The 13,584-nt window shown below is 53.3% G+C and overlaps 4 protein-coding genes across 4 annotated transcripts; all 4 read right to left on the reverse strand.

Annotated features, from left to right (window-relative positions):
- Nucleotides 1–491: 491 nt before the first annotated feature.
- On the reverse strand, nucleotides 492–3,155 carry COCMIDRAFT_29058 (uncharacterized protein; the record flags this gene model as incomplete). The annotated part of the gene is made up of 1 exon (XM_007692982.1): nucleotides 492–3,155. The coding sequence occupies one exon, from the start codon at nucleotides 3,153–3,155 to the stop codon at nucleotides 492–494; it is 2,664 nt and encodes an 887-aa protein (XP_007691172.1).
- A 711-nt stretch (nucleotides 3,156–3,866) lies between these two features.
- COCMIDRAFT_8104 (uncharacterized protein) lies at nucleotides 3,867–7,507 on the reverse strand (the record flags this gene model as incomplete). Its single annotated transcript, XM_007692981.1, has 3 exons — nucleotides 3,867–5,425; nucleotides 5,481–7,262; nucleotides 7,312–7,507. The coding sequence occupies 3 exons, from the start codon at nucleotides 7,505–7,507 to the stop codon at nucleotides 3,867–3,869; spliced, it is 3,537 nt and encodes a 1,178-aa protein (XP_007691171.1).
- Nucleotides 7,508–8,188: 681 nt separating this feature from the next.
- On the reverse strand, nucleotides 8,189–9,114 carry COCMIDRAFT_103876 (uncharacterized protein; the record flags this gene model as incomplete). Its single annotated transcript, XM_007692999.1, has 2 exons — nucleotides 8,189–8,371; nucleotides 8,428–9,114. 2 exons carry the CDS (start codon nucleotides 9,112–9,114, stop codon nucleotides 8,189–8,191), a joined length of 870 nt encoding a protein of 289 aa, XP_007691189.1.
- Nucleotides 9,115–10,587: 1,473 nt separating this feature from the next.
- COCMIDRAFT_103917 (uncharacterized protein) lies at nucleotides 10,588–13,386 on the reverse strand (the record flags this gene model as incomplete). The annotated part of the gene is made up of 2 exons (XM_007693000.1): nucleotides 10,588–11,927; nucleotides 11,979–13,386. 2 exons carry the CDS (start codon nucleotides 13,384–13,386, stop codon nucleotides 10,588–10,590), a joined length of 2,748 nt encoding a protein of 915 aa, XP_007691190.1.
- Between the last annotated feature and the right edge of the window lie 198 nt (nucleotides 13,387–13,584).

Raw genomic sequence — 13,584 nt, forward strand, 5'->3', positions numbered from 1 at the left:
TCAACTGACTTGGGGGCCAATTCTGGTAAGAGCTCCCATTCAAGTCCTTACAAGGCAAGAACGTTTAAGCGCGCTCCTCCAAGCTATGCAGTGTGTATATACAGACAGCGACATTCGATTCACGGCAAAACAAAACAGCTTACAATCTTCGCATTTCTTTACATTAATACACATACGTGACTTGTGCATGTAGCATACATGTTTTTTTCCTCGAGACGCCACGCTATGCTCTACAAGTAAGTCACCACCCAACCAAACATATACATGACATAGTGGCTGAAAAGATCAATCAATTAATCAATTAATCCAATCTCGTTGGTAATTGTTGTTTGCTTCCGTTTTGGTTTCTCTTTTGCTTCAACAATGCGTTTTTTGCTGCTTTTGCAAATCAGGACAAGCCTCGCTCTGCGTAACATTTCCTTCTCTTAGTGCAATGTGCTGCATACCATCTCTTTCATAGTGCATGTACTGCACATCGTTTCTCCTACTTCTTAGTACATGTTGGGTGGTCCCGGACGGCCTGGCTGTTGTCGTGGAGGCCCGTTGAACTGGCCGTCAAACATCATTCTTGGGTCCTCACCACCACGCATACCTGGCATTGGCGGTCCACCGTAGCCTGGTGGTGGAAAGTAGCCGGGCGGTCCTTGCATGCCGTTGCCACCGGGTCCTACTGGACCTCCTGGCCCACCGGGTCCGCCTGGGAATCCTAATCCACGAATGTTACCACCGGGAGGAAATCCAGGAGGGTGTCCAAGTGGTGTGTTGCCAGCGGAGAAACTTGGTCCTCCAGGACCCATCTGCGGAGGAGTGGGACCGCCAAGACCAGGTGGTTGACGCATGGGGCCTCCAAAGCCTGGTGGTGGAGCGATATTTGGTCGCTCTTGGGGTGTGGGTGGCATGCCGGGTTGGCCTCGTCCACCCATGTACTGCATATCGGGTGTGGGCTGCGAAGGAATGCCCATGTTGGTAGGCATGCGGGGATCGCCTCCTGTGTTGCGGCGCTGAAGGCCCATGAGAGCATCTTCAGGGCCAGGGAATCCCATGGGCATGCGGGGATTCTTCGAGCGCATGGCCTCTTGTTGTTGCTGCATTTGCTGCAATTGGCGGAGCTCCATTTGCTCACGACGGTCAGCAGCATCCCGGCGCAACATTTCACTTTCGTTGAACATGCGAGGATCTTCCATAAAGCCTGGGGGAGGACCACCACGGCCCTTGGGTTGATGCTGAGCTGGTGGCTGTGGTTGCTGTCTTTGCTGGTCAAAGAAAGCCATATTGGGGTTCTCTTGGGCTGGGCGAGGCAGACCGTGGCCTTGTGCTTGAGGTGGTGTGCCGCGAGAAGGTTGTTGCATGAGGTTTAGCAAAAAGTCGCGCTCACGTTGTTTCGTCGCTTGATCACGTTGTGATTCTTCCCTTGCCCGGCTATTCAGGAGAGCGGTAAGGTTAGCATCTTGAGCGATGGTTCGTGGTGGGGGCGGCTGATGAGGAAAGTGGTCTTCAGGGTGACCGGAACCTGGGCGGGGAAGTCTGAATTGATCAGAATGTAGATTCTCTGTTGACATATTGTTAAAGCGAAGCTGCTGCGACGGACGAGACTCTGGTGCTGCAGGACGAGGAGCCAGGATGTTCTCTAGAATACTCTGCTGCTCAAGAGTTCGCGGTGGTGGCATTCTACCGTGTTGTGGGTCGGGCGGAGGGGATTGTTGATGGAAGTCCAAGGAGATGCCACCGCCCTGTCGCATGCCATTTGGTGGCGTAGGCATATTTGTTTGTGGCAGTGGAGCTGGCGATGGACCTGTACTGACTTGACCGAGCATCTGAAGAATACGTTGAAAGCCTTCCTTGTCAGCATTTGCTTCCATGGGAGGTGCTGGGGATGCAGAGTGTGGTGCCGGAGGTTGGTTCGGTGCTGCCTGCTGCTCCTCGGGTTTGGCGAACATGGTCATGAACCTCGACTTCTTGTCTGCCCTTGGTTTGGCTGAGATATTCTCTGCCGGTGGTATCTCTGTGGACTTGTCCCTGCCCCAGTTTCCGAAGAGAATACCTTGAGTAGCTTCGCCAGCAGAAGGTGTGTGCAAAGGCGCAGTTAACATGGGGGCTGCAGTGATAGCGCTTGCAGTAGGCGCCTCCGTAGGAGCCTCTCTCGGCTCGTCCTTGTCACCACCTGGCGTATCCTTGGCCCGCATCTGCTCTTTCCAGCGCTGGAAGTCTTCTTGTGTGCGAGGCTTCAATTCTTTCTTCTCTACCTTGGCGTCCATCCACTCTGGGTCATCCTCACCGCGAGCCGCACTACCACGGGTCCATTCGCGGCCATTGTCTCGCTCCCGGTCTCGTTCGCGTTCGCGCCAACCGCCCTGGACGCCAGTCTTTGCCCCCTCATCTCTACCTTCGTCACGGCGCCCCCATCGCGGCTCATTTCGATCACGGGTGTTACGACGCGGGGCCGCTTCAGCCTCTGGGTCGCCCTCGTGCTTATCCCTGTTGCGGTCACCATTGCGGCCGAAGCGCTCAAAGTCTTCCTGGCCCAGGCTCTTGCGACCCTTGACATTGGTCCAGCCCTCGCCATCATCTCGCGGGGCGCGGCGTCCATTGGTGTAGCCCTTGTCTCGGGTCCGATCAGTCTCACGGTCTCGCGTCCATCGGTCGTTCTTTGGGAAGCGATCTCCGCCGTTGTCTCCGTCTGTAGATGTGAGGCCGGTACGTTCCTTTGCGTCACCCGCTGCTTTGGCCGGAGTGCGGGCTGAGAGGAAGGCTAGCTTTGGCGGGCCGAGCACAGTCTCTTCGCCGGGTTCTACAAAAAGCGCGTTAATAGCGGCCTTGATGCCCTGGGCATCAGAAGACTTACGCATGCTCTGGCGCCGACCAAACTGGCCCATGGGGTTGTGCAGCGGCCGCTGGTCGTTTGCCGTGGCGCCTTCTCCCTCCCGTGCACCTCGAGTGCGACGCATGGTACCGTTGTTGTTGGTATTGGTAGTGTTGTTGTTATTATTGCTTGTGTGGCCATTGTTGGCATTTTGATCGACAGGCACGTCCATCCATTGCGAGATTGACGGCAGGCCATCGGGCTTCTTCACTAGTGGGGACTCTTTCAGAGCCAGCAATTGAGCCTCCGAGTACGATGGCCCCCGCATTGTCGCGACTGAGGGCACCGCAGACATGGGGATGCAAGTGGGGCAGGCCGGGAGCGACCTGCTGAAGCTCGAGACAGCAGGGCGGGATGCAAATTGGGGGGTTTGGAGTGCCGGGCGACGGCGGCAGGGGCAGCTTCAGGGCCGTCTGGTAGTCGCTTGCTGTCGACTCGCTTGCAATTGGATATGATTGCGTCTGTGTGTGTGCGGGCGTGGGCGATGGGTTGTGGGTCGTGGTTAGGTGGAAGAGTTGAGAGGCGTGATGCTGAGGGCCAGGATTTGTGGCGTTCGGTCTAAGTGCGCGTGTGTGTCGCAAGGCGGGAGAGCGAGGTGAATGAGCTCTTGGTGGGATGCAACGTGGTAGGGGAGTAGCGCACACCCTGGGCTGCAGTAGCGGCGACTGAAGCGGAGAGGGATCAGCTCTCGAGTCGTGACTTTGTGCCAAGGGCGGACGTGGTTGTGGCTCAAAAATGTCGTCGTCGCTTCAAAGGCGCAAATGGGACACAGGGAAAGCGTGGGCGTGCAAGTGGTAGCGTGAGTTTGTTATGGCAGTGTGTATTGGGTTGCCAGTGGTGCGGGCCTCCACGACAGAGAGCCCTGCCAAGATCTGGTGTGGAAACACGGTAGGTGCGTCATTCTAGGGTTCACCGCATGTGACTTGACCGTCGCACAGAACTTCAGTCAGCCGTGGGCCTTTTAGTAGTGTGCCCCAAAAAATTTAATTAGATATCATATATATCTTCAGGCTTTGGTGAGACGGGCCACCGTCTCGCCCAGACCACCGCTACTCCATGCCGCCACCTTCTCCTGATCGCATGTCTCAAAAACGCGCGTAGCCAGTATCCTCAGGGCACCCTGTCGCGCGTCATGTCCGTCGAGCATCATTTGGATCCAAGCCATCAGTCCGCATCGTGTGATGAGCGTTGTGCTTCCCCCTACATGTGTCGCCCGCAACAGGAGCTTCACAATCTTGTCTTTGGTAGACGCCGAACATGACCGAGACCCATAGTGGCTCAGTAGTTGTTCGAATATGTTGCTTCTCCTAAACAACTCCATGTCTGCCCCTGTCCTCAAACTATCCATCAAGTAATCCAAGTACCAATCCACCTCCTTGTGGTAGGTCGTGTCGTCGTCTGGCTGGCTGGCCACAATACGGTGCCAGAAGAAACGCAATAGGGAGTTGACATCCCACGCCGGTGAGGCAGTGAGAAATCGGTTCACTGTGCTGAAAAGCGAGTGGGTCGGGTCTGCAACGATGCTCGCGCAACGTGCAGCCAATACGCCACCAACGTACGGAAAGGCCTCCCTACCAGTCTCATCAATAGACTCCAAAAGCTCACCGAGAAGGAGATAGAGTTGTTGAAGGTCAAAGTTGATGCTGCTTCCCGCATCCCCTCCAGAGCCATCTCCTTGACTGCTGAACTTGATCGTTGCTGTAACCTGTCGGATGTTGTTGATAGCCTGCTTGCGGATTTCACCATGTTCGGAGCAGAGACACAGAATCAACTCTCCAATGTCTCCGTCTTCAACCGCTTCACTCAGCTCCTTCTTCCTCCAGCGTATCAGACCTGTATGTTTTTCGTCTTCAACTGGGGGTTCCTCCAGATCGACCACAGATCTCGTCCTACTCTGCTGTTCAGCTTCCTGTACTCGCGCTGCTACTGGCACAGGCGACGTCGATGATCGTTCCGACCCACTGAAGTCTGCACCAGTTGCCAACTTCAATGATTCTTTGGCTTTTTCCTTGCCCATCTTCCACAGGAAAGCATCCTTGAGCACCTCCTTGTATGCTACATTGGCCGATTCAACAAGGGCGTCGCGGACCTGGCCCAGCATCCTCTCATCTTCGCCAATAAGTTTGAGAAGATAGAGAAGTCGCGATAACCATTGCGCAAGAGCATCGGCTGCGTTGCTCGTTGCTGTCTCTCCACCCTTGAACGGCCACTGCTCAACTAGAGTCATCAGCAGGTTGCTAAACGGCCCCATGTCGCTTGCGGGTCGTCCAATGCGGCCGCACATGGCATCCAAATCGTCAAAGTACTTAATGGGCACCTTGGTGAAACGCGCGCAGCAGTCGTCTAGGAACTCAAGTACCTCTGTTGAGGATGCGCTTGATCCTGACGTTGATCCCAGACTGGCAATGAGTGCGTCAAGCGCATCGGGCGAAGTCTTGGTTTGCAGCATCTCTTGATCCTGCAAGATGTCGCTCAGCAGAGATCGAATACCTGCATAGAGCTCGCTCTCCTTTGATGTTACCAGCAGTTTCAAGAGCGTGACAAATGGCGAGTACGAAAGCGTTTCTGTAATTGTTAGTCAAGTCCACTAGCTGATGTAACCGGTAAGGTGAAAACCTACTCTGCTTCTGCCACCAGCGCATCGCTGGCGACAACCTTGCCATTTGTATCCAGTGTTCAAGCTCCATGATGCGAAATACCTTGTCCTCTGGTAATGCAGTCGGCTTCTCGGCCTCCACCAATGCGTTACACAGGGGCAGCGATACATCAAACTTTTCCTGAAGCGCGACCTGAGGAGTCACCTCGTAGTAGAGTCGCAATAGCCTTGTGATTGACTCTCGCTTCATATCCTTGAGACCGGGCTTCTTAAGCGCCAAAAAGACCGTCCGGATCGCTGGGCAACGTCGGCTAACCTCTGATACTAACCGCTTAGACGCCTGATCCCACTGTTTGGATGATTTCACAGCACTGGCGTTGCCGAGTTCTTGAAGAATCCCTCGTAGCTTCTGAAGGGCCACAATCAAGACCCGTATCGCAAATAATTGTATAAGATCTGAGCTGTGGTTGAGACACTTTGTGAGTACTTGCTGGTTCAAAGGCTGGGGCAGGATGCTGTTCATCAGCACAGCTACTGGAGGAGGATAGTCGCGATAGTTCTTCTTCGCGCCAAAATATTTTGGAACTGGTAGCTGAATGGTTTGGTACAGGAATGCTGAATAGCCGATCCAGGTTGACGTGAGCTTAGGGTCGTAGCTGAAGTCGCGTCGTTTGATAAAATAGTCCGCAATCAACTCAGGGCAAGCTCGGAATATATCCACAACAAGTTCCTGATGCAGTGTATTTGCATATGGTCTCTGACTTTGAATGAACTCTGACAAGATAATGTTCCGTACTTTTGTTATCTTGCTGTAACTGCCAACGGTGTCGAGCCCCAGGTCATTGCCGTAATCAGCTGCATCATCCTGTTCATCCTCGTTATCGTCAAAGGCAGATGGATAGAAACCTTGCGTGGGCAGCATAACACCATATGCGGGATCGGTACAGACTAGACGCAAGAAATCATGGGCAAGCTGGTCGGGAGCCTTTTGTCCCTCAGAAAGGGACCCCTCTTCTGGTTCATAACTGTATAAACTTGCTATCCGCGAAAGTGTCTTTCCACTCAAGATCCTGCTCTTGGTTTGTCGTGCAATTGCTTTGTCCTGGAATACATGGCTTCTGAATACATCTAGTATCTCGTATATCAGAAACGGCGGGTCTGTACGGATGTGGTCGAAGACGGTGCGCACAACGTTGGTGTTGGAAAGTATCTCGCTTTTCGCGCGTTCGTCCTGATACCTTAGGTGCGTCAAGAGGTATCGGATCGCCGTGGTTCGGATGCTTGGTTTCTTGACATGGTCGGCCACCGATTGTTCTCTGCTTAGGTTGATGTTTCTACCCAGTATCTTGGGTTCGAGGGTAAAATCTTTCTTTGCATAGACAGCCCTCGCATGAGCGCCTTCATTAAATCTTGTAAGCTCAGTAAGCAGACGGAGTGCGGGCGCAATGACGTTCTCTTCCTTGGATGCGGCCGAAGTACTACGCACGAAACGGCGCGCAATGGATGGTTGCAGCAGTGTTTTTGCCAAAAGTGTGCCGTACTCTAGGAAATCGCCGTGGCTAGAAAAGACCTTGAATAAGAGTGCGAGTACAGCGGTGACCTGAGAAACGATAGGGCTGTTGTTGGTCTCAACCGCATAATCCCATGCTTGGGTAAGATTTTGTAAGAAAGCCTTGTCCTTCTCCTCTCGTCCTTTTCCTTTTTGTGTGTCCAGATACTCGCGGAGAATAGCTCGTTTGCGGGGCAGATCGTGCTCGTCGGCCGGGTAAAGAATGGAATCGAGGAAATGCTTGAACAAGCTCAGGCCTATGCTGATGAGTCTCTATTAAATTCCAGTGATACTACCTATGCTTACCGCTTCGAAAGTTGCTCTGGGAGCTCTGGTCGAAAAAGAGAGCATTCTGCAGGTCGCGCGCAGCGGTAACTTCCTCGGCACTGCCATTTGGCCGTGGTGAATTGCGTTCATAGTGAGTGTCGATTTTCTGGCGCTTGTTCTCGCGATCAACATGCGCACTCCTGGCATGGGCGTCATAGGCAGTCCTTTTCCCCATGGCGCAAGTTATGTCGCGTTGTACGCATCGAAAAGTTCGAGCATCTGAATTTCGGCGGGCCTTTGCAGGGATGTCGGCTAGCGCAAAGCCTAAAGCTTGGACCCATGGACATTTACGTACTGTGTGGATTCACGAACGAGTCTAGACGTGCGCAAACGTCAACAACCTAACACATCACCACAAATGGGAAAGATACTTTTTCTCATTGTTTGATTTTTGTTCTACTATGTAGCCGATTGAACTGAAGGCTACATCCCTCTATTTGCTCCAATTACAAGGACTATATCTAGGCTGCAGTCCAGAAAAAGTGGCTGCAGCGCTTTCTAGCTTGGTATAGGCCCTTCCTATGGGCTTGCTTGATCTTGCGTGGTAGGGTGCGATGTTGGTTGATCAGAAAATGCCACTATACAAAAAAAGTCGCAGAAGACTCCGAGGATATGCCGATGCTGCGATGCGATGCAAAAGTGACAAGAAAAAAGCGCAATGCAAAAAAAAGGTCATGACAGTAGGCTAGCGGCCCTGAACAAAGGAAACCAGAAAACGCCATTGCAAATCTCGGTTTTGTTGTCGCTAAACAAGGATGTCCGGGGTATCATGCAGCGACGTAATAAGGAAAAGGAGAACGGAGCGCGCAACGGAGGCCAAGAACCATCGAACAGGACCGTTGATTTTTTTTGTATGTCATCGTTTGAGAGGCCTATGGTACTTTGATCCCGAGCTTATGGAGTTGTTCTTCTCGCGGATCTGTATCGTCGGGACTGGTTCTTGGTTGTTCTTGGCCGACAAGGCTGCAGAAATGGCGAGGGTGACGAGGGTGAGGATCTCTGCACAGGCAGCACCAATGGCGGTATAGAATGCGACTCCCTACGAACTATATTAGCAAATGCTGTGGGCAGAGTTTGACGAGCGGATAGTCTTACCTGCTCCTCGCAAACAGCGCGATACTGATATCGCCCATTCGTCAACAAGTTCTTGTTTGTGCACGAGTATCGACCCAAGCTAGCCTTGCTCGCCTTGTTGAGCAAATAGAAAACGACCAGCGCTGTGATCCAAGTGATGACGCCGAAGCTGCCGGCAACGACACGATAGACGTCTCGTGAGCGAAAGGGGCGGCGGAAGGAGCGCTTGAAGGAGAGGGTGAGGATGGCGACCGAGGCGAGGAAGTTGGCAGCAGCAATGCAAAAGAGCACGATGCTCGGGGCGAGATTTGTGTGGGCGGGCCAGACCATGGGCAACTCTCCCTTGCGCAGGTCGATGTAGCGGTTGCCTCGATAAATCTCAAACGTGTGCATCAGCATGCAGACGACGGCGCCGCTTAGGACGATGATGAGCAGGCGGAGACATGAGCGCACTCGGCTGAGCCAATGCGCCCGCGAGGAGATGGCAAGCTCGAGAGGCATTGGCAGCCTTGAGAAAGTATATGGGGCGGAATCCTTGGGCTTGGGGAAGGCAGAGGCGGGTGCGGAGCGAGCGGTGAGGTTGTACGGCTTAGGCGGGGGCGGCGAGGGGGTCGGCAGTGTGGTGATGTCCTGGTTCGAGCCAACTAGACACGTCGTCGTGGTTGTCGTGGAGTTGAGTAACGCGATGTAAGCCCTGGCCATGGTCATGGGACAGTTGGCTATGGCGAGCACTGGCGGCGCGGAGCCTCGAGGTGCTGGGGTCGCAGTCGAGGGTGGCCGCAATGGATCGAGGGGAGCGTCGTAGCTGGCCCAGAGGACATGTGAGGTAGTTGGTAGCGGCAGCGGCAGCGGCAGCAGCACAAGGAGTTGCGGTGGGCGCAGCGGGATGAATATGGGCGCGCCCCGTCAAGGGGGGGTGGGTGCACAATCCAGTCAGTAAACCGGCCTAGCAAGGCTGTGTCCGAGCTTGGAGAGTTCCTCCGCTGATCGACCTGACGTCGAGACTCTGCATGCGCCAGACGCGCTGCACATGGAGCAGTGGTTTTTCTTTGTATCCTCGGCGTGAAGCATGTGTGTGCGCTGGGTTGTGTGCTTGGGCATGGAGTATGTAATTTGCTTCTGCGGCGCCAGCCTGTTTCTGCTTTGCGCATCGTCGACTTTGCTGGCCCTGGAGCACCGCCACGCTTTCTGCCTCAGACAAGGCGCGACATGCACTGCCCAAACGAGCATCCATAAAGCCACGGGTAGCTACTTACTTGTACGCCAGCACCATGTCTGCTATTGGCCCCGTGTTTCTAGACCCATGGCACGGATTAAATCTCCGCTAGGCTGTCGTATACGCCGTTGTTGCAGCAGTCCATACGCATACGTATGTGATGTGGCTGCAACAAGACGACTCCGCCGCAGAACCGCCGCCCTTGGATGGCCTGGAAGACAAGTCTTCCGTTTCCGAATATACCTACTAGATGCGACTCCCCATGTTCAGAGTGCCTCAAGGCGTCATGCTGATATCACGCATTCGTCCGGGATTCATCTTATTCAACATAAGACGCGCGTCCGTTAAAATAAGCATCCAATGGCAGGCCCAGCCATGTCAGGGGTGTGCGGCCCGCTTAGCGTTGGCGCAGCCCAGCTGCACCAGCCACTCTCCCTGTCGCGAACACCATTGTGCATTTGCAATGTCACTGCCGGATGTTGGCGGGCCCCACGTGTGCAGCAGATTGGTGACTACTTACTTACTACCATCATGTAGTAGCTCCGCATGCGTGGCTGTACGAACCTGTCCATATATCTGGTACTCAGGGTCGCACTTTATCTGAAAAAGCATCGTATTCCACATCTTAGTTTGACCCTGCCAGGCCAGGCCAGGCCATGCCATGCCATCTGTCTCTCGACGTCCCTGCACCGCCACACGCCCTCCGGCAACCAGCCAAGCTCGACGTTATCTGCTGATGCAATTCTTCTCCAATCCATGCCGTTGATTACCAGCTTCCGTATCCTACATCGTGGCATCGTCAAAATAGTTAGACGCCCATGCGGGGTTTATATGAAAATATCGAAAAGCCCTTGTAGTAGTGTCGTCACGCTGCAGGTCCAGTAGCCGATTGGCCGGCAATGGGAGCTATCCGCATGCGACCACTCCTGTTTTTTTCTCTACACGTGGGAACCTGATAGACAACTCTAACTAGCGTCCGTCTGGTTTCGAGGCTCCTTCTCCACACACTGTCCGAATATTTCGTCAAATCCTGCCCGAGATCCAACCAAATCCTGTTTCTCTCTTGTCCAGGTCTCCACTATGCCTGCTTCGTCCACGCTTTGCATTACGGCGTCCAGCATCGCGACTGTTTCTTGAGCCTGCATCTTGATCTCTTCAACAGGCTGACTACCAGATTTTTCTTCCTCTTCCAAGCATAGGATCCACAATAAGCACAGGCCCATCATAATCGCACCGCGATGACCAGGCAATCTTGGCCAGGCATTCGTCATGACACTCTGCAGTGCACTCAGAGTTGAAGCAACTAGTGGCTGGTGGGCAAGCACAAAGGGTTCCTGTAGAATCGCCGAAACCAAAGGCAAAATATCCGGTAGGTGCTTGACTGTGTTGATGCCCATATGATTCACCACAATGGGGACCTGTGACATGATCAGAGTAGCAAGTTCGGGGTACGAAGAGGGCGTAGTGAAATGTCCAAGAGGAGAAAAAACACCTTCTCGAAGGATCCTGTCCAAGAACTGCTCTCTGTTATCGCCTTTGCTGTTTTCTTCGGGGAGCAGTAGAGCAAGCGAAATCACTGCAGGGAAGACTTCTCGGAACAATGTCACCGATTCCTTTTCTGGTGTGATTGAAGGAATATACGTGAACATGGGCAGAAGGGCTTCAGCAAAGACGTTACGGTATCCACTTCGTTGGAGGAAGCTCGTTGAGCTAGACTTTTGCATGGTAGCCTTCTGTGAGCTACCACTACTCGGTGTTTGGCGCAAAACTTCGAGTAATAGACCAAGCAGGTGACAACCTTTAGCCTTCCATTCCACATGAATATCATCCATCATCTTAAGGATTGGTGGCATCAGAAACTGCCATTTGGCCTCGATTGTTTTCCTGTCCAGCGTTCGGATCGTCCATACCAACAGATCGAGCGCGTACTGATTTCCAGCATCTTTCCAGGGAGCCGGTTGCCGCGAGGCTTCTAATGCATTCGACGTAGGTTTATTCTGCGGAAAGAGAGGTGGGATGGTAAGCTGAAGAAAGTGTGAGGCTAGGCGAAGGGGAAGCTCACTTTCGTTTTGCTCGCTTCTAGAAGCCTTGACAGCCTCGATGGCCTCCGCTGTGTCGGTAGTGTTGGGATTGCGCAGCTGCCAGGCCATGACGACATCCAATGCTTCCTTCATCCACGGCCCAGGTTTGGTGTTGAGTGCTTTTGCGAGATCGGTTCCTTTGATGAGAGGCCTAAAGGTATCGACCTCGAGGAGATTGAGTTCGGTAACGTGGCTGAGGAAGCTGGCATACGAGCGGAATAGGTCTAGATATCGTCAGTATAATTCAAATTGAAAACTGAAATGGACTGGCCTACCTGCTCTCGATACCCGCCCGAGCACGACCTCGTAGATAAGGTTGAAGAGGACTTGCGTCCGCCAAGTAGACCCCCAACCCCGAATGGCCATTCCCAGAGTATCTCTAGCAGTGGGGTCGCTGGTTGGGTTGATGGTGTCGGGCCGTCGAAGTCCTTTTGCACACTGAGCAACCAAATTGCGAATCTCCTCGCTGTTCTTCAGCGACGACGAAATAACATCGCACACCTTGTTCGGGGCTTTGAATCCTTCCCTTGCAACAAGACAAGCGACGAAATATGGCCGCTGCAGACGCTTCTCATGGGGTACAGTGGGGGCATCAGCCCAAGGCATCATGGTAGCGCAGACCCAGGCTAGGTACTTGTCGTCCTCGTTCCTCAACAGAGTGTCTGGAACAATTGTAGGCACGTTGCCACTTTTTGTCACCACCGACTCGACCACCTCATATGCTGGCTTGAAGTAGGCCGTCTCCGGCTCCGTGGGCAGTTCACGTGTTGGATCTGTAAAGACAGTCCGGTACAGACCAAACCGGTCAATAAGCTCCAAGGCCATTCGAGGTCTAGGGCCCTTTAGCATCTTCTCCAACTCTATGCCCACACGCTCTCGGCTGATCTTGATCTTGAGAACCTCTTGGATTTCCGGATTCCCCATGGCCTTCGCAGTCTCGGGCTCGATGGTGTAGTCGAGACGGCTAGCAAAACGAATCAGCCGCAAAACTCGCAGCGGATCGTCTTTGAATGTCTGATAGGGCTCCAGTGGTGTTCGGATGATCTTGGCAGCCATATCGGCATGCCCACGTCCTGTAAAGTCCTCGACTTGACATGTATGCAGGTTGAAGAACATGGCATTCACGGTAGCATCGCGGCGCATAGCATCTTCTTCTGCGGTACCAAACTCCATCTGGGGATTGCGAGAGACTTCGTTGTAGGTTTCTTTCCGGAGATTGACAAGATCCAGGTCAATGCCCATGATTTTCGTGGTAGCAGTCTCTAGGTTTTTAGACTTCTCCGGATTTGCCTCAATCTTGTGCAGACCCGGTGCAATCTTCTTCGTCTTGTCGCGTGCACTCAGCCCATCGCTCTTTTCAATGAGACCATGTTTTTCTGCATTGCCTGGTATTTCAAGGTACTCTTGCATTTTCAGACCAAAGTGCTCGCCGGTCATTTTGTTGATGGCCACATCGATGTCGTGGCTACCAACGTTGAGCAGTTTGTCACGCACCCATCCTCCCGTCCAACGCAGAGTAATCTTTTCTTTTGCAAGTTCTGCTGGTACCTGGACTCCACTGACACCTTCTTTAGAGGGGGTTTCGTCGATGTAGGCAGCTACATCCAGCAGCAACTGCCGTAATTTGGATTCAACCTCTGTCAGCTCCAGCTGCGGCGACTTGGCACCCTCTGATGAAGTCATGGTTCCGTAGGGGCGGATGAATTTTGGTGAAGGAGCAGCAATTTTGCGTCTCTTGGGGCTTGGCTGTTGTAATTCAGGCGAGGGGCTTGCTCTCGACATGCGAGGTATTGACGTAGTGAGAGAATACAGAACTTTGTGAGTGAGACGTGCTGTCAAACGAGGGCGTGTAGTTAATGCAGGGAAGTCACGTTTGTATAG

The sequence above is a fragment of the Bipolaris oryzae genome, assembly GCF_000523455.1.
Source record: "Bipolaris oryzae ATCC 44560 unplaced genomic scaffold scaffold_148, whole genome shotgun sequence".
NCBI lineage: Eukaryota > Fungi > Ascomycota > Dothideomycetes > Pleosporales > Pleosporaceae > Bipolaris > Bipolaris oryzae.